The following is a 20,690-nucleotide window of genomic DNA, read 5'->3' on the forward strand; positions in this document are numbered from 1 at the left end:
TGAGGAATAAAAGGTTCCATTTGTAGCCTTTATGTTCATTGGTGAAACAGAACACTAGTGGCAACTTAAGAAAGAGACCTTGCCTACTTCTATTACTAGGGACCATTTTATAGATGTCTTTCACAAGAACTTCTTCCCGGTGTATGTCCGTGAGAAAAAGGAAGAAGAGCTCCAGGATCTCCACCAGAGTAATATATTGATAAGCCATTATGCTTCCATGTTTTTCTAATTATCTCACTTTGCCCCTAAATTAATTGCTACCGAAAGCAAGAAGGCCAAAAAATTATGAAGGGTCTAAAAGCTGATATCTTTTACCGAATGGTCATGTTTAGGCCCACTACTTACGCTAAGACTCTAGAGAACACCCACCTGGCTGAAGAGCTCCTTGCAGTTAGGTATAAGCAGATTAATCATGCCAAGGTCTAGGACCATCAGAAGAGGAGGCAACCAGATCAAGGTCGTGCTAATAAGAGACCCAGATTGATCTCCGCAACTGCTCCTCCTCTTTTTTTTACCCAAGGTAATCTAACCCTGTGCAAGTGTGTCGACACTGTGGTAGGAATCATGGTAGTTGTCCATGCTATAAGCTAAACAATGTCTACTACAAGTACGGGAGTACTCAACATTTTGTCTAAGAATGCCCCAGAAGTTGAGGGATGCTACTAGACCTATTACTAGAGGAAGGGTCTACAATCTTAATGAGTTAGACACTGAGGTGACATCAGCTGTCATTTAGGGTACGCTTTCTATATTCAATTTTATAGCTCATGCTTTGATTGATTTTGGGGCCACACATTATTTTGTATCATGTAGATTGTGAAGTGTTTAAGTCTAAAACCCGTACCCCTAAATCGCACTTTAGTTGTATAAACACCGGCCAAGAACATACTAGTTTCTAACGTAGTGTACAAATCTTGTCAGGTGATAATAGTTGGTAGAGAACTAGCAGAAGACCTTATACTCTTACTCTTTTAGGGTTTCGATGTAATTTTGGGTATGGACTGGTTAACTAGCTGTCGTGCTAATTTGGATTATTATCATAAGAAGGTAACTTTCACCCCACCCCAATGAAAAACCCCTTTCTTTGTAAAAAAATGTACGAACTTATTTAGTAATTGAATGAATATTTTGGTTTTATTCAAAGTTATACCTTTGTTTCTTGTTTTTCATAGATTCCTAAATTATGTAGTAATTCTATAATTCTAAATATATGTTTTCTCTTTGATCATATATTCTTCTGTTAGGGCAAAAATGGATACTGAGAATGCTATGTAGACTATACTTGTAGTAAGGGACTATCCGGATATTTTTCCCAAGGAACTTTCAGGTATGCCTCTTAAAAGAGAGATTAAATTCTCTATCAACCTATTTCTAGGGATACCTCCCATCTCCAAAGCTCCCTACAGAATGGGGTTGTGCTAAACTCTAAGAATTAGACCATCAGTTACTGGGACTTCTAGCTAAAGGTTTCATCAAGCCAAGTATATCCCTATGGGGTGCTTTAGTGTTATTTGTTGAAAAGAATGTTGGAACCCTTAGATTGTGTATAGACTACAGGGAACTGAACCAGGTGACCATAAAGAACAAGTATCCTTTACCTCGGATTGATGACTTGTTTGACCAACTATAAGGTGTTTTTGTCTTTTTCAAGATTGACCTTTGGTCTGGTTATCATTAGTTGGGGATCAAGGTTGATGATGTTTTTAATACGACTTTCTGATCATTAGTTGGGTATGCCCTTCAGACTAACCAACGTTTCTGTTGTTTTTATGGATCCCATGAATAAGTTCTTGAAGCCCGTGCTGGATAAGTATGTTATTGTCTTCCTAGACAATATACTGGTATACTCCAAGAACCATGTAGAGTATGCTACCCATCTAGCACATGTTATAAAGACCTCAGATAGTATATATCGTATGTTAAGTTTAGTAAATGCACATTCTAGTTGGACCAAATTATTTTTCGTGGTCACATCATATCCAGTAATGTTGTTAGTCCATCCCTCAAAGATTCATGCAGTACTTAATTGGAACAGGCCAACCAATGTTTATGAGGTTTTTTGGGTTTAGCTAGGTACTATCACTATTTTGTTGAAGGCTTTTCCAGTATTACAACTCTTTTGACCTAACTCACCAGGATGAAAATAAAGTTTATCTAGAATTCCAAATGTGAAGAGAGTTTTCTTAAAGTCATACATTAATTAACTACACATCCAGTATCGATTATTCCTGATAGGATTAGTGGTTTTCAAGTTTTTTATTACGAGTCTCATCTTGACTTGGGATGTGTGCTTATGCATCATGGTAGGGTAGTGGTTTATGGTTCTAGATAGCTAAAGCTCCATGAGCAAAACTATGCCACTCATGATCTTGAGCTGGTGGCCATTGTCTTTGCATTGAAGATTTGGCGATATTATTTGTATGGTAAGACTTTTGAGATCTACACCAACTACAAGAGTTTCAAGTATATATTTTCCCATAAAGAACTTAATATGAGACAAAGGTATTGGATGGATCTCCTGAAAGATTACAACTGTAAGATTCTATATCATCCTAAAAAGGGAAATACTGTAACTAATTCCCTTAAAGGAATAACACTTGTTTACTAGCCCAAATGATGATTTTTGAGTGGGATATGCTAAAGATAGTTTAGAATATACATCTGAATCACCATGGTTATGGTGCTTACCTTGCTCATCTCTAAATCTAGCCTACTCTCATCTAGAAAATCAGGGATGCTCAGTTCACAAATCTTAGTGTGAGGAATCAGAGGGATAAGATTTATTAGGGTATCAAATCAGATTTTTAGGTTTCTAATGATAGGATTCTTATATTCTAATACCGTTTGTGGGTACCCAATGATCAGGAACTTAGACTAGATATTCTAAAAGAAGCACATTCTTCCAAGTTGGTCATCTATCCCGGAAGCACTAAAATGTATAGGAATCTATAAACCCCCCTTCTAGTGGCCAGGTATGAAATGTGATATTGTTGACTATGTCTCACTAGTCAGCAAGTCAAGGTAGAATATTAGAGATCTAGTGGTTTCATACAGTGTCTATTTATTTTAGAATGGAAGTGAGAATATGTCACTATAAATTTCATCATAGGTTTGCCTTGGACTAGATCTGGACATAATGCCATTTAGTTTGTTGTTGACAGGTTGACTAAGTCCACTCATGAAAACCACTGATTCTATCAACAAGCTTGCAGGACTATATATACCAAAGATTGTAAGGTTGTATGGTATTCCAGGCTTAGTGGTGGCAAACAGAGACCCCTATTTCACCTCCAAATTTTGGACTAGTTTTTAGGACATTTTTTACACTAATCTTTCTTTCAGTGTCGCCTTTCATCCCCAAACTAATAGCCAATCTGAGAGAATTATTTAGACCTTTAAGGACATGCTAAGAGCTTATGTGTTGGATTTTAGAGGTAATTGGACAAGTACTTACCCCTGGCAAAATTTGCATACAACAACAGTTATCACTCTAGCATAGAGATGGCTCCCTTTAAAGCTTTGTAAGGTAGACCGTGCCGCAACCCCATATGTTGGGATGATGTTAAAAAGAAGCGTCTCTTGGGACTAGATCTTGTATAGGAGATTGTAATCAAGGTTTTTGTCATTCGTAATAATCTTCTTACTACATAGGCGACATAAAAGCTATACTGACAACCAGAGGAGAAACTTAGAATTCGTCGTGGGAGATCATGTATTTCTCAAGTTATCCCCGATCAAGGGTATTATGAGATTTAGGAATAAAGAAAAGTTAAGTCATCGGTTTATGATACCTTTTAAAATCCTAGAGCAAATCGATCATGTTGCTTACTGTCTCCCTCTACCATCCAAGTTTTCTAATTTCCACAATGTCTTCTATGTCTCTATGCTTCAGAAGTACCACCATGATCTGTCTCACGTTATCTCCTATTAACCACTCCCATTGTGACTGGATCTATCATATGAAGAGTTTTTTTTTGAATCCTAGATAGACAGGAGAGGGTACTCCGATCCAGAAGGATACCTATGGTCAAAGTGTTATAGCAACGCCACTTGGGATCTCAAGAGTGATATGTGGGATTTATACTCTAAGTTGTTTAATTAAATTTCAAATTGGGAACCAAATTTTGGGAGGGGGGGAATGTAACACCTGCAAAATTATTGTAATTTCCTTCCTTTATAAAAAATTCATAAATTTGATTTTATTTATTCTTCTCAAATATCCTTAATTATTTTATTTTAAAATGCCAAAAAATTCCTGAAAATTCCCCTAACAACATGTGGGATTACAGAAAATCCTTCGACTACAGAAATCTCTCTTTTTCCCAAGGCATCCAACCACGGGGAAATCATGTAGAAATTCCCCAACGCATGGGAATAGCCGTGTAGACTCGCAGTCTCTGCTTTTGCCTCTTATAAGTACGTATCCACAAGATTTAATGTACAGGAGATCTCTTTTCCCCTACCTGTGAGATAGCTTCTGTCTACATGTTACCTATAGGCACTTGTACCCAAGCCATCAAAGACCTTCAGTACTTTTGCACCATGTGTCCTAAAATGATGAGAATAGTGCCTACACCAGTCAGCCACCCACTACATCAATGGCCCAAGATACGTGCATATCATCCAATGATCATGATTTTTTTTCTTTTTTTGCTTAAGGGAGTTTCTCTTTGGTCTCTCTTCTTTTTTTTAACATGAAACTAAAACGAGAGAGAGAGAGAGAGAGTGCCCCTGTGTGTGTGAGTGAAACTAAAATAAAACAGTAAGGCTGCCGTTTCATCCATTCACTTAATCACACAATTTTTCATTTTTCTTTAACCTCCATTTTCCAATTCAACTATAATCACATAAACAAACAAACATGCATTAAGAAATGCAATCATCTTTTGGTTTTTCAATTTAACAGTAGTCATATAAGGCAGTAATACATGCATTTAAAACTATAAAATTAATAAACTAAATATTATTATGCATTCAAACTGTAAAATAAATTGACAGACATCAACAGAGAATAATTTTTGGTTCTGACTCCATTAGTAATCCATAATTAATTATAGATATTTTTTAAATTACACAAATATCGTATTATTATTTATTTAGACTTCAAATCCATAAAAGAGAATAGGGTGAGAGATTCTTACTCAATTTAATGCTCGAAAGGCTAAACTGTTGACTGCGCCTACTGGCGGTCTCCAGGTTCCTTGAATTTTTCTTCAGAAATTAAAAGCGCTATAAGTACCTACAAATGTCCCAAAAAATCTAAAGTCAGACTCAGGATCCAATTTTGGCCAATTCTAGAATTCTGGCGCGGTGGCTCTGCCGTGCTCCAGTGACGGTGCCGCCGCCCACGGCGACGGTCCACCTCTGGTCGACTGTTTTCGGTTATTTTTGACCGAATTCGGTCAATTTTTCATCGATTCCTACAAAAAAATACGTTAAGGGGCCTCAGTTGGCCAAAAAAATATAAAAAATCGAAACTCACCGACAGCGGGGCTCTCCGGTGGCTTCTCCAGCTCACGTTGCAGTTGGGTGTTTCGCTCCAGTCAATCTTTAGAGCAGGAAAGAGTGATTACAATGGTGGAAAATTTACGCCGAACTAGAATCGGAAAGAGCCTCATTAGAGGCGTTTTGTGAAATTCCCTGTGGCGCCGCCGCCAGGCTTTACCTGCAGTTTTCGGCTAATAGGCCAGTCTTTTTGCTCCGATTTGGTCATGAGGGTGTTTAAAATTGAATTCCGAGCAAATGGATAAATTTTTACCTTTTTTGGCGATCGGAAGTAGCTCCGGCACGGCAGCGGGTGGCGGCAGCTCTCTTTCCCAGCGGTTGGGTCTTTTTCTCCAGCGAGGGTGGCTGGTGGCTAGGGTTAGGATTTGGTGTGAAGGGGGTTATTTATATCTATCCCCATTTAATGTGGGCCATCCATCGTGTTTGATATGAACCGTCCGATCGCAATTAAATAGAGAGTGAAAATGGGTTGTTCATCGCAATCTAATCTGAACTGTCTGATCACATTTAAATCTGGTCGTCCGATCGTGTTTGGGGAGGGAACGCATCTAGGTTGTCTGTGCGCGCGGGAACGGATCTAGATCGTTCGATCGCGAGCATGCGATCCGCCCGCGTGGCACCGCATCAGTGTCCGTTGCCACGCGACGCGTCCTGGTTAGTTGAGGCTGCTGACGGGGTATCCTATGTGGTAAAACTTTTCTAAATTATATTTTGATCTTCGGTTTCTGACTTTTCTTTCCAGAACCCAATTTTTCTCCCCTTTTTTTCTAAAATTATTTTCAATTTCATCCTCCATCACATTTCTTTTATTTTTACACTAAATTAAAATTAAAAAATTTATATTTATAATTAATTTGGGCATTACACATCATTTACTGCTTGATGTTTTTGGGTACGCTCGAAAACGTTCACGAGTATTATGAGTAGCCTAAGATGTCTTTTTAGCATTCTAAGTACTTAAATCTTTTCTATTTTAAGGTATTAAGGGGAGCTTTTGGGCATTTTAAATAACTAGAAATATTGTTTCTAAGTATTTTAGGCACTCAATGTGCTTTTGAGTATTTGATTACTCATAGATTGTTAAGGCATTTTGAAGACATTTTTGGATATATCTAAAACCCAAAAGTATTTTGGGTATCTAAATTACCAAAAGACACCTTCGGGTACTTTGAAGTGTCTTTTGGACATTTAGGTGTTCAAAAAGCTTTTGAGTTTTCCGTCTTAATAATATGAATGTGAATATATTGCCTGATTATTTACATTTGTAAAATTAATATTATTATATAATAAATGATTGAACCACACGGCTATTTACATTAGTATGACCTAACATTTTTTTCTAAAGGGGTATCGTCAAATATTGGAATATAATGAATGATTATATTGTATTATATTACGTCACAGAATTAATTACATTACATGATAGAATTTTGAAATCAAACCATATTTATCTAATATATGACGGAGTTTTTTATTAAGGAGTCAAATGTAAGGCAACATTTGAATAAGAGAATATTTTTTGGAAAAATTTAGAAATCTATATTTATGATCCATGTAGTTAAGTAAATTTTATTCTTATTCAATTCGATCATATAACTGATTAATAAGTAAAACATAAAAGCACAAATTATTAAATTAGTTTTTAAAATTTGATACTTATTGTAATTTAGTTCGTAATATTTTTGGGTCTCTTAACCAACATTTAGTTTCTTTTTATTTATTGACAAAAAAACTAAAATAATTAAAATATATTTATATACTTTTAAAAACATTTAAAAAAAATGCATTTGATTAATTAATTAAATTAATAAATTAATAACAACAAAAAGTACTTAATTTTTTATTCATTTTTTGGTATATTAATTTATTAAATTAATTTTTTTGAATTATTTTTTTAAAGCATTCAAATATAATTTAATAATTTTAATTTTTTCAATAAAAAAATCAAATTTTTAAAAGAAACAAAACATTTCAAATACTAAATTATAAAAAAATATTAAAAATTAAATTATAACAAATATCAAACTTTAAAAACTAATTTAATAACTTAGTCAAAGTAAAAATAATGTAGTATTTTATACTTATTGGATCAACACCACTCACATCTAAATTAACAGTAATAGATTTTTACTTTTCCTTTTTAATAAAGAAATCATAAAAAGAACCAACTACAATTGAACATAAAACTAACTTATAATTAGAAAAATTATACTCATTCAAAGTTCTCTCACATTTGTATTATATTCGCAAGCTACTCTAAAAATCAAAATTTCAATTTCTAAATAAATTGTATTAATTTACTCAGAACACTGCCTAAAGAAGTCTTTGTTTCTGTACTGTAGTAGGGTAACCTTTTGGAATAAATTGTTTCTATCGACTTTTCTCATTTAATATACCGTCAATACTTTTTTTTAAAAATAAAAAAAAAAAAAAACATCTTAAAATAGGCACCTCTTCGTACTAGCGTTTGGACAATTTGTTGATTTTGGCTGGTCTATCTTCCCCGGTGACAATTTCAATCCCGTCCAAAACAGGAAATACAAACAAAAGAAAACAAGAAAAAAGTAAATTTGACAATATACAAAAGAGAAAATATGAAGTATAACACACACTTTTGGACCGGTGTCAGTGGGTCCCATCTCGTTTTACTTCCGCAAACTGCTAGCAAATTAAATGAAGGTATCTAAATTCTTGGAGTCAAACGGAAAATATAGAAATTGCATACAGAACCAGTTATATATCATCCTCCATTCTCCACCTGACAACTGCACCCTTCATTAACTGGTACTCTGCTCGTTCATTCATTGTTCAATGACCAAACATGGCAAGTAGGGCAGCTTGGTGATCTTCTTTCTAGTAGCTCCCCTCGCCGTCTCAAGATGAGTTAACTCAAGTTTTATTCAACACGTCCTGCTCATTGTTAGGAAAGCCAAAATCCCTAAACAGCCCCTGAACCATGACAAGAAAAAAAAAATTACCATGCCTTCGTTATGGAAAATTCTAAAGTGTCTTGGGACTCCGGGCGTTGCCAGGAGTCACGATATCTCTGAGACATGATAGCACACTCTGCTTCACTTGTAATTCACATCACTCATTTTCATTCTGAGTTACTCGGGAAAATGACTTTTGCAAGGATAAGATGGTCAAAATGTAAGCCATTGAGTGAGGAAATTACTGGCTTTAAGGTATCTACTTCTGTTGTAGAGTAAGGAAATATGCTATCGAATGAAAAACAGAAGTTCCGCACAGATGGACATTAACATGGTATGACCTCAGCTTAGAGAAAAGAAAAAAAAAATGCAAGGACTCAGGTTTGTATATGGACATACCATAGTGTCATTGATTGCATAAGCAATGCAGTAGTGCTCCTGAAAATCAGCCGATTGGAACAAAATTATTCTTTGTACTAATGAGGATGATAACATCAAATTATTTTGCCCACTTAAGCAGTATCAGAACAGAGTATGCACGATATGACCCATGCAGGTCCATATGGCAAGCGGTGAGCCAGCCTCTAGGTCTAGCACCTGCAGGGGAACAGGCCTTAATATCACAGTGATTTTGGTCTCCTGTGGATGTCGATGTTAAATGTGAATGTGTGAATGTATGCAATTTTATGTGAGGGTAGGGGCGAAGAACACCATATTTACTTGGTTCCGACCCACCCGTGCTGCATCCAGATAACATTACTTTTTCTGACTGGTATTATTTCCCAACAAAGAACGAGAGATCAACTTGCCTGCATCATGTGCCACTCCTCAAATTCATCAAACAATTCCAATCGTTCAATCCTAATCAACACATCATCATATATGAGAATTGTCCCAAAATATATGCTCAAAGAAATGGAAGCTAGATAATATAAGTTAAATGGAAAGAAGATAAAGAAATTGACAGAACATGGGAGTTCCCCTTATATCCTTCAGCCAAAATTTAGGACCTAAAAGAACACTTAATAGATACAAGATTAACGATTTTCCTTTTCAGCAAGGACAAATGCAGCAACTGCAGGAGCAGCATCGTCATATATGGATAAACAAATTGAAAGATCCATTAGCTGTCTCTAATTGAAGCAGCATCATGTTATGCAAGTTAAAGATGCAACAACATTTACATAGACGCGCACGTGCAGATCAATAAAAGAATGCAACCTTCCTATGCTGGGTTTGCATACCATCAACTTAAGAAAGGTGGGGCAATCTTTCAGAAAGGATATAGAATAACGAATTAAGCAGGGGCCAATGCACTCATGCCCAAGAAAACACAATTCTCGCAGAGCATGTAACATAGCAAGTATGAATTGAAGCAAATGCTTTTAATTTGATCTTTATTTTCAGATTCGACTACATGCTGGTCTGTTTCTCAAACTAAAAAAATACTGGATTAGATCACATATCGAAAAACTGCAAGTAGATTCACAGGCCTTAAAGCCCATAAAACAATGAATATAGAAATGGAGCAGTAAAGAAGTTCCAATATTAATGCAGAACCTACCTACGCCTTTCTTCAGCTTCAACAAAATTACCATAAACGCTCAACATGTCCCAAGCAACAGCCCTCTTAACACCTCAAATAGAAAATTGAAAACAGCATAAGAAAAATGTGCAAAAGTAATATAAATTGAAATATGTATAAGAGAAAAAAAAACATGAAAAAAACAAAATAAAAGAAAACAGACAGAAAATTTTGTCGTACTATCTTAAACTTCAAATTAATTGATAAACGTGGTTGTAACACAAATAAAAAAATGATGATTAAGAAAAGCACAGTGGGGGAATCTTTTAACCTTGCATAATTACCTCCGAAAAGCTGTATTGCCTATGGACCTTTACTATGTAGAGAGTCCAAGAGGAAATATCAGATGATCACAATTATCCTCCTAAAAGTTGTTTTAACCCTAGATTGTTTGAAAGTCACTTAACAAATGCACTACATCATAGTATTAACCAGTAAAGATTTAGGTGTCGTATATGGAAAAGATGACTTTGCAATCACCATCTGAAATCTGTTTTAATTTTGAATTCGTACTGTATATAGAACAAAAAATAAAACGACATAGAACGACATAGAGACAGGAAACTTCTGATCAATAAAAGTAATTGTTAGATCTACCTGCCATCCCTGTTCAAGAAATAGTTTCTCCTTTGCAAGCAAAGTTGGTGTAGCATAAATACTCAAGAGAGCACAGCCTCGACTCTGAAATTGGGGGCAATAGGAGCAACTATGCACATATCAAAACATTTTTCCTCATCTAAATCAAGAGAAAATGTGCCAAAAATCATAATTTTACATAGAACCAACAAAATGCTGTTCTTAAATATAAAAATGATGATCGTTGGTGTACTTGCAATGTCATCCAGGCAGTTAGCCAATCATCCAATATGTGGCATTGTTTGAGTAAATCTTACTTGCAATGAAATTAATATGAAAGGTCTTTAGAAGAGAAAATGAAAATAAAAGGCCCCTAATGAAACAAGAGATTGTGAATTTCAAATTTTAATTCATCTGTATACTACAGTCTAAGATGAACCAGCAAGTACCTATGACATTTCAAGAATGAATCCAACGTGCTTCCTACACAAGCAGAAAACACAGTACACCTATTAATAGTTGCTAGTAGTAGACAAGATATTATTCTAAGCGCCATCAAAGATCTTTGTCCCTATAGTGAATCAACCAAAAACAACATTCTCTAATTTCACATATAAGTCCCTCATTCTATGAACCACCATTACTGATTCAATGCTCTACCTATCTCTACATTTACCTGTTCAAATACAAAAACTCAAACACAGTCTATCATTCTTCTATACGGGAAGCCACATAGCCAAGAGACTATGGACAACCCAAGGAAGAGGGTAAAAATTATGTCAATGACTTTTTTTAATAGAAAAAGAAATATTATTGAGAAGAGAAAGAGAAAAACACAATCAAAGAGAATAAGACATCCTCCTATAACCTCCCTTCAGAATGAACAGAAAAGGACACATAGCAACCAAATGGCAAAAATTAACACAAAAAGAAAAAAAAGTCCTGCCCTTAGAACTATGACGCTACTGCATCCCAACTCCTACGGAGCCCAGACAGCATGATATCAAGAACTCTTTATGAGCCTCCAACCATAATATGGCAAAAAAAAGGTCATCCAATCTTATGAACCCTAACTAGCTGAAAAACAATCATAAAAAATACTCTCATTCCTTCAAGCCATAAAGTTCAGAGTCCAGTGACAACAACCTCTCTCTTCAGGGGTTTGGCGATCTCTGGATTCCCCTTACTGTATGAAAAATTATCTCTGGTGACCACTAAATTGCCCCTTACAGAGTGCAAATCTCCCAACCATTTCCTTCTTTAATATTTTCCCTGAACTTTAATGGTTTTTGAACATCCGTACTCAGAATTGAGACTGGTCATGATTGGCATAATCAAAGCAACAAAGCAACACAATCCTTCCTCAGATTCAATCATTACTTTTATTCTTTCTTCCTCATGGTTATGTGGAATATTTCACACAACACTAATATTTACTCTCCTCATTCACAATCAAGAGAATTTTAACTCAGTGCTCAAAATATCTGCTAAAGTAGTTGGTTAAGAAACTACCAAAGATTCAAACAAACTATGCCCACTCATTAAAAATAAAAATTTAAATTCAAAAGACTTTGGACCTCCAAATTTCTGATCATTTGCTGGCCAAAAGCATCATCAGGGTGGATCTGTTAAGGAAGCACCACAAATAAAAGGTAATAATATACTGCAATACATGAAGAAAAGATAGTAAAGACATTAACATGAAACTAGATCATGCCTGCTCATATAAGAAAAATACTGCCGTCGAAAAAGTTTTTGATGCCCAACCAACTATATTACGGCTAGAGTCAGGATCCAGGTATATCAAAACGCATTCTGCAATTATAAATGTTGGCATACTGATAAACATGTCAGAATAGAGAACCTTATTTGCACCCTCAGCTGAAGAAAAATAACCATGAAAATTAGGAAACTTCGAAATTTAACATCACTAAGTGGGATAAAATCTCTAGTGCGCAGAAGATCAAATGCAATGGAGAACAGAAGAAGCCTGAAGCTGAAAGTATATTTTTTCACCTTAAGTTCAATATGAATAGTAACATATAAACAACAGATATTTAAGATACTTTTCCAGGCAAGTTAGGTACATGAAAAGGGCAAAAAAAAAAAACTGCTGGAAGCAATTATTAATGTTTCTGTTGGCACTCTCCTCTTTTGTTCTTTAGCAGATAAGTTATTATTGAAAGGAAAATTGGTTATTCAACAAGCCCATCAATAGACATCATGTTCTCACCTTAAGTTCAACATAGATAGGACCCATAAAACAAAGGATACATAACATACTTGTCTAGCCAAGTTAGGCACATGAAAAGGGTAAATAAATCCTGGAAGCTACCATTACTATTGCTATTAGCATTCTCTTTCTTTTTTCTTTTCAGATAAGCTATTATTGTGATTCAACAAGCCTACCAGTAGACATCATTTACTCAGAAGTTCTGAACGATAGAAATAAAAGATCCTAAAGGGGCAGAAAGGCAAACAATTGTTGTGCACATACCCGGGATCCATGTTTGCCAGAGATATGACATCATTTAATGTTTCCATATCACGAAGATCAACTGGTAGAAGCTTGTATTGATCACTAAGCACTTCACCTTTCTCTGCAAAGTTAGAAATGCTGAATGTTTAATCAACAGAATTCAAGTTCCAGTTGATATAAAATAAGAAAAGATGCAAATCTTAAGTGAAAATATTCCACATTATCAATATAACCTACAAAATAGTAGGAATAAATCTGTGGAGACCCCAGTGTTACCAAAGCATAGTGAATACACTACTGCTGCCACACTTGTTCCCCACCTTAGATAATAAACTAAATCATTCTTCAAGAAGATATGGAATTTCTTCAGTGATGATAGAAGAATAAGTACTTCAGTGATGACAGAATAATAAGTATATAAAATAGTAAAAATTGATTGGGTCAAGATCAGGAGAAGCCTACTAGTAGTAGGAATAAAATCTACAAGTTACTACGAATAAATCTGTGGAGACCTCTCTATGACCACGCTTGTTCCCTGCCTTAGATAATGAATAAAATCATTCTTCAAGAACAAATGGAATTTTGTAATGGGTAGTACCCCCTGTTTTCTTGGTACCATGTTAATATAAATTCATTACACTTTTTATTTAAAAAAAAAAAAGAACAAATGGAATTTCTTCCATGACGACAGTAGAATAAATGCATGAAATATTGAAAATTTTTTGGCTCAAAATCAGGAAAACCAAAAAAGTTAGTAGGCATAAATCTACAAGTTAATAGAAATAAATCTGCGGAGGGGTCTCTATGACCATATGATAATGAATACATCATTGCTACCATTGTTCCCCGCCTTAGATAACGAACTATATCACGCTTCAACATATGGAATTTCTTCCAGGACAAACAGTTGAATAAGTACTTGGAATATTGAAATTTTTTTTGTCAAAATCAGGAAATCCAGGGCTCATCCATTTGCAAAGATATCATATAAAGAAGTAATTCACCATTGAACTTCAAGATGCAAGGTATGCTTGGAACAAATCAAGAATTCTTGCGGAATTTCTCTTGAAATCCACAACTAGTTTAACTAGAAGATAGCGATTATTCCATCTAAATAATAAAAGTTTACCTCAAGAGGAATTTCAAGTGGAAAAGAGACAATGCAGCCTATCATTTTTATTATTATCTCTGGTAGAATTTTCATCATCTCCTAATTAAATAGTGTTGATTTCCAAATGAATTCTTTTTCAATTTGTTCCACACTTAGCCATAAATTCTTATGGTGAAGGCACAAGGATTTCAAGATTCAATCAATTATTAGGTAAGCAGATGACCATCAAAGAATCACATGTTTGAATTTAGAGACATGAAACAGAGGTATCCTCCAACAAATCTTTAACATCTTGTGCCAGGGAGAAAATTTTTTCTTGTTTATACAACATATTTTGAGATTTAGGTACAATGGAGTAACCAAATTGGGATTTGCTAGCACTAGAAGAACAAAGCATAATTTTCAGGTGTAGAAACAGAAGCCAGGCATGTTGTAAGACAAGAACATATGGTCCTTCAACTTTTGCCACATACCCCAAGAGATTGAAGCTGTTGCACCTACTTTATCCCTCAACTGCTGGCAGGTTTCAATTAGTGCTGCCTTCTTACTGGTTACCTGACAAACATTTTCAGTTAGAAGTTATGAAAAATATGTATACCATAACTCATCTTTTCATCTGCCTCTGAATCATAAATAGTGCTAGAGCATTGTCAATTAGTCCCTTTTGTTGCAAAATAATACAAATCGCACCTCCTTAAAATCAAGTTCCACGTATAAGTATGGTGCTTTCCCCTCATCCTGTGAATTAAACAGGGAAACAAAGACAGCAGATGTTTATTATTGAGAATTTTGTGCCTACATAAAGTGAAAGCAACAGAAGCTTTTCCAAGAATTGGATATGCATGTACAGAACAAAAGATATATTCTAATAAATCACTCAACATATGAAACAGGCAGGTGCCCTGCATTTTATGCTAAATTTGGTCAAAAATTAAGTAAAGGAATAGAAAAAATAAAATAAAGAAATAAAAAGCAAAAGAGTAATTTATGCAGAAAATAAAAGGAAAGATACTTTCCTTCTTCGGATAACTAAATATCGAAAAGATAAAACAAAATATAGCCGAGATATTTTACTTAGAGAAAAAAAGTTGATAGTTACAAAAAATTTAGTCAGAAATGACCTTTATTACTATAATGACAAGTTAAGTACTTAAAAAATAAATAAATTTTTTTTTCTTCAAAAATTTTTAAATACTTCTCTTCCCTCTTATTTTAGCTATATTTGAGAAATGAACAAAACAGTTTTAAGTCTAAGGGAGATGCTCATTGTATTTCCCTTTTACTTATTATTATTTTTAATCTTAGACGAGTGAAACAATAAACAAATGAAGGAACAACGAGTATTCCCTATTTTTCATTTCCTTCCTCTCCTTCCCCTTCCTTTTCTGCAAATATAGTGTTAATAATGGGGCAAAAAAAAAAAAAAAAAAAAGATAGATGGGTAAAGAAAGAAACAGATGTAACTCCTAACTTTCTATGTGCAGCACTTAATTACAAGTAATTTAAGGCACCTTCAACTGAAAATACGTTGTATCAAAGCCAGCTCCAAGTGACAGTATCTGCTTCTTCGTGCGCCCATTTTCATCGGAATTTCTTCCACAATCGAGGAACTGAAAGAGAAGCTTCCGGAGAGCAGCCCAACGAGCAAAATAACCTAAACCACTCAAAAGGAAAGCAAAATGAGTGAAGCAATATCAAACAAGGAGACGAACTGAAGAAATATCAGACGAGGAACAAAAAGCAGTTACATTTTGAGAGAAACGAAATCCTACCACGGTTAATAATGGGAGATCTCCTCACAGGCCTTTTAACAAACAGATGGATGTAGTCATCTTTCACGTATCCCTTTTTAACACAGGACCTTCAAAAAAACTCCATGAGAAAATTTGACAATTCCAAACAAGCAAATCGACTTTGAGAACAAAATCATCTAGGGCCAATTTGAAGCTATAAACACACAAATTAGATGATCAATGGAAAAACTAACAGGACATGAAAGAAACAAAAGAGAGAGAAATTTTAATATCTATATATATATATACATATATGAAATCAAATTAAGAAACAAAGGAAAAACACGGTGAAGTGATCGTGAGACGGACAATTTACTGGCGGAAGCGTCGTCGTTTGTTGCTTGAACAGCCGCTCTGTTGCTGTGGGCATCGGCAGCAGGTCTCGCCATCTTTTTTATTCGCCCTGCCCAGAGAGATGACCTACAACTACTTGCAGAGCTGTTGGACACGTACAGTCGCTGCGTAGAGGCAGAGAGAAGAAGAAAGAGGGAAGGAATGAAAGGGGCCCACTGTAAATAGGGTTTCATTCATTCGGCTATGATATTAAACATATACTACCACCGTAACAGTAACGGTAAATTATTAATTTAATACATATTCTAATTGAGTTTAAAATTTGTTATTTTAGTTTATTCCTAAAATTTATAAAATTATTTTAAATGATAATTTTTAAATTATACATAAATAAAAACTTTATTCAGACATAAGAATAATTTTAAAAATATAAATTCTTAATAAAAGTTTACAAAATTTTAAAAATTGTTATTACAGTAAATTAAATTAAATTATTTTTTTGTTAAATTTACCAATAATAGATTTAATTTTTATAATTTTTACTTTGTGACAAACATAATTTTAGTAAATTAAAAAATTATTATTCTAATAAAAATTTTCTTATAATTATGTAAAAGAAATTTTGTATTTTAAATAATATTAATTGTATAAATTTAATTAAATTCAATTACAAAAAAAATCTAATCATACTACAAGAAATAAATAAATATAAAATAAAATATAAGAACACAAAATTTTATATATAAGAATTTTAGTGTCGAGAAAAAATCATAAATTAAAATCTGAATCAAATTTATTATTAAAAAATTAGTAGATACAAACAATCACAACTTAGTTATAAATTTTGAATTTTACAATCAAAAAATTACTCAAATTATTTTTTTTTTACCAATATTTTATAAATCTTTCTATTTATAAATAAATACTTGATAAATAGTTTTTCAAATGTTTTTAAATAATAAATAATTGTTAATTCTTGACAATAACAAAAGTCTAATCAAAGAATAAAAGAATCATAATCTTTTTCTTTGAGTTGCGGACACCTAAGAAGAAAAAACGTTCCTCTAAGTGTAAGCCATATTTCTCTTTTTCTTCTTTTTGGTCTTTGGCTTTCTATGCTTTTAGTCGTTGTGTCTCATTAACCTCTAACTCTCTCCCTTATAATATTCTTTTTTATATTGGTCTCAGAAACCAAAACCCATACAAACAAACATTATCCTAAACCTATATATACATATATGTAGTGTAGCGCCCGGAAAGGGGCAGAAAAAAAAAAAAAAAAAAAAGCCATGTCGGCAGCCACGTCAGCAGGCCCGGTCAGCAGTCCCGGCCAACCGGGACCTGCCACGTGGCAAGACCATGTCGTTCCGAAACGGGCCACGTTGGCGATCCGCGTAGGCGCGATCGGACGGCCCAGATTTAATCGCACGGACGGCCCAGATTTAATAAAAAACGGACGGCCCAGATTAAAACAAAATGGACGGCTAAGATCAAAAGGCAAAAGGTTATAAATAGAACCCCCACACCAGACCACAAACCCTAGCCGCCTGCCGCTCGCTGGAGAAGACGAACCAGAAGCCGGCCGCCGCCACCCACCGCCGCACCGGAGGGATTTTCGACTGCTGATCGAGGTAAATTTCATACCCCCGACTCGTTTTTCCATGCTGATTTCGCCAGTGGCCAAATCGGAGCCAAAATCCCGGCCAAACGGCCGGAAAACACAGCCGAAAGCCAGCGGCGCCGCCGCCCCCCTTCTCGGTTTTTGCCTCCGATGAGGCCCTTCCCGGCCTTCGTTTAATGCAATTTTTATATCACTGTGATCACCATTCTTTTCTCTACAGGTTGATCGGAGTCGAATCACCAAAATACGAACTTCACCGGAGAGTCGCCGCACCCGAGAGCACCGCCGCCGGTAAGCTTCGGTTTTCCGTAAATTTTCGGCCCCCCGAGGGCCGTAGGGTTGTTTTATCGCAGGAACCAATGCGAGTGTGGCCGAATTCGGCTGGAAACGGCCGAAAACGGCCAACCTGAGGCAAACCGCCGCCGTTTGCGGCGGCGCCGTCGCTGGAGCACGGCGGAGCCGCCGTGCCAGAGTTGCGATATTGGCCGAAAGGGGCCCTGGGCCTAATTTGGGATTTTTTGGAACACGTGCAGGTACCAGTAGTGCGTTTCAGTTCCCCGAGAAAAATTCAGGGAAAATTAGGAACAGCCTGTAGGCGCACTGTGAAGCCGTGTTCGGACCCCGAAACGTGTAAGGACCCCTCACCCTATTTCCTATCACGGTTTTAAAGTTCAATAAATGATAAAACGGTATTTCATGAATCAACGAATGTGTGAAATTGCTTAAGGTCGCTAATGGAGCCCGAGTCTAGTGTGTTTGTCGGTTAACTGTTATTTGGCCTGTTTACAGTTTTAAATGCAGTATGAGATTTGATGTTTTCATTTTATAGTTTTGTGTGCATATTCTACTGTTTTATTGATTATGGATTGAATGACCGGGATATTGATGCTGTATGTTGTCTATTTGGCATAAATTATCGTTTTGCTTGTTTGTATGTGATTGATATCGTTTTGCTTGTTTGTATGTGATTGATAATGCTGACTGAGGGAAAAGGAGAATGAAAGATTATGTAAATAGAAATTGTATAATGTGGTCAGCCTGACTAGATATCCTGGGAGATGGTGGACGGACCGGGTCCGTAGGGAACCCTACCGGGATTGTGGTCTCCCATACCGAACGGGGTATGGAGATCTTATGTGTTTTAGCGCCCATACCGGACGGGGTATGGGGACGGCCCGTTTCACCCTCATACCGGACGGGGTAATGAGGTCTATGGTTTGGCGCCCATACCGGACGGGGTATGGGGACGGCCCTGGAATATGATTTCAAGTGTTAAGGGTTAACGGGTAGTGGGACCCCTATGGATCCCCATGGATACTAGTGGGCTGGTAAATGAGGAAAATATGTTGTGTAACGATTAAATTACGAAAAGCTTGATAGGTATTATGTTATACAGTTCATATATATGTTTTCATGATGATGATGATGTTATTGCTTTCGTATATTGTTTTATGAATTTCACCGAGGTAAGTGAATGGTAAAGGTTTTATTATTAATAAAAGGATTTGTTGTAAATTATGCTCCATTGGTCTTTTTGTGTTTTCTACCCACCTTTACCTCCGTGACGGTGAGATATCGTGATGTCCTTACTGGGCTAGTGTAGCTCATTTCTTATTTAATCATTTCAGATCAAGAGGACATCGTTCCCGAGTCGGTTCCGCAGGAGGACGACGAAGGGGACGCCTAAAGACTCCATAGTCACATTCGTAGTTTTTACTTTCAAGTTTCTCCTTTAGGTAGTTTAATCTTTTATATTTTGTGAGCACGTTTTTAGTTTTAGTGTAAGGGATGTTAATCAAATTTTGTTTTCGCTTCCGCATTTGATATTTATAATATAAATTCCATTTTAAATTTCCGGGGCTGCTACATGTAGTTTCTTTTTTAGTGAAATTAATTTTGCTTGGATCCCACGACAAGCTCACCCCACCAATTCATGGGGAGAAAGCCTACTCCTTATTGATCACTTAGAGTCTAATTATGCAAAATTAGTGTTTATCTTATGTGATGCGATAGGTATCAAATTCACCAAAAATAAATTCTTATTCTAATAATAAATAAATATTATAGTAATGGTGAATAGAGTCGAATTCATACGGAATTGAGATATAATATTCTTGTATACCTAGTAATAAAATATAAATAAAAAGAAGAGGATTTTTGTTTTGAACAAAAATTAAAATAAGTTCATAGAATTTAAATCAATAGATCAAATAAAATAAAAATTAATCAAACTGAAATTAACAAAAAATAATTCAACAGACTAAATGAGGTAAAATTCAGTTTTAAATAAATTCCAGTCAAAGAAATAATATCAGTTTTAACTTGTATGATTGATCATTGATGCAAAAATAATTCTTACCACTTTTCAATAAACTAGTTATAGTTATTGGAAATGTTCTTGATAACCAATATTTCTTTAATCTTATATTAAGCAAGAGACACTCGTTCATTAACCTTTGCTAATGAACAAATCTAGATATGCTCTTAGAGTTTAATTCACTAACAGCATTAAAAACTAGAAAGATCTTATTCTAACTAACCAACTCAAGCAAGCAGTTAATTCGGATTAGATTATATATTTTCTTAGTGTGAAAACTATTTTACCACTAGTTATCAGAATAACCTGAATAATTATAGATTCAAAAATTCTGAATAGCAAAATACTATTATGCTATATGCACAACCGACCATGTTGTAACAAATAGCAAATGGTAATTTTTGTATGCACAGAAAAATTTATAAATATCGAAACAAAAAGAACAAAGATAAAACAATTCGATCTCACAGTCTTGAAAT

At 35.1% G+C, this 20,690-nt stretch overlaps 1 protein-coding gene across 13 annotated transcripts; it reads right to left on the reverse strand.

The window, feature by feature from the left end:
- Nucleotides 1–8,055: 8,055 nt before the first annotated feature.
- On the reverse strand, nucleotides 8,056–16,499 carry SBI1 (Leucine carboxyl methyltransferase). Of its 13 annotated transcripts, none has more exons than XR_002539019.2 (13): nucleotides 16,289–16,499; nucleotides 15,959–16,047; nucleotides 15,698–15,840; nucleotides 14,877–14,924; nucleotides 14,660–14,741; nucleotides 13,094–13,196; nucleotides 12,314–12,434; nucleotides 12,174–12,221; nucleotides 10,618–10,701; nucleotides 10,000–10,064; nucleotides 9,156–9,244; nucleotides 8,835–8,873; nucleotides 8,056–8,454 (listed from the first exon to the last, which is right to left on the reverse strand). XR_002539019.2 is itself a non-coding variant. In XM_022037042.2 (13 exons), the coding sequence occupies exons 1-13, from the start codon at nucleotides 16,366–16,368 to the stop codon at nucleotides 8,395–8,397; spliced, it is 1,014 nt and encodes a 337-aa protein (XP_021892734.1). In that variant the 5' UTR covers nucleotides 16,369–16,498; the 3' UTR covers nucleotides 8,056–8,394. The 13 variants fall into 13 exon arrangements, 4 of the variants coding, with proteins under 4 accessions (XP_021892734.1, XP_021892735.1, XP_088075821.1 ...); XR_002539016.2 differs by lacking the exon at nucleotides 9,156–9,244 and adding an exon at nucleotides 9,245–9,296 and having other exon boundaries at nucleotides 8,835–9,032; XM_022037042.2 differs by lacking the exon at nucleotides 9,156–9,244 and adding an exon at nucleotides 9,245–9,296 and having other exon boundaries at nucleotides 16,289–16,498.
- Nucleotides 16,500–20,690: the final 4,191 nt, after the last annotated feature.

Source organism: Carica papaya, chromosome 5 (genome assembly GCF_054855325.1).
Source record: "Carica papaya isolate Zhongbai chromosome 5, ASM5485532v1, whole genome shotgun sequence".
Taxonomy (NCBI): domain Eukaryota; kingdom Viridiplantae; phylum Streptophyta; class Magnoliopsida; order Brassicales; family Caricaceae; genus Carica; species Carica papaya.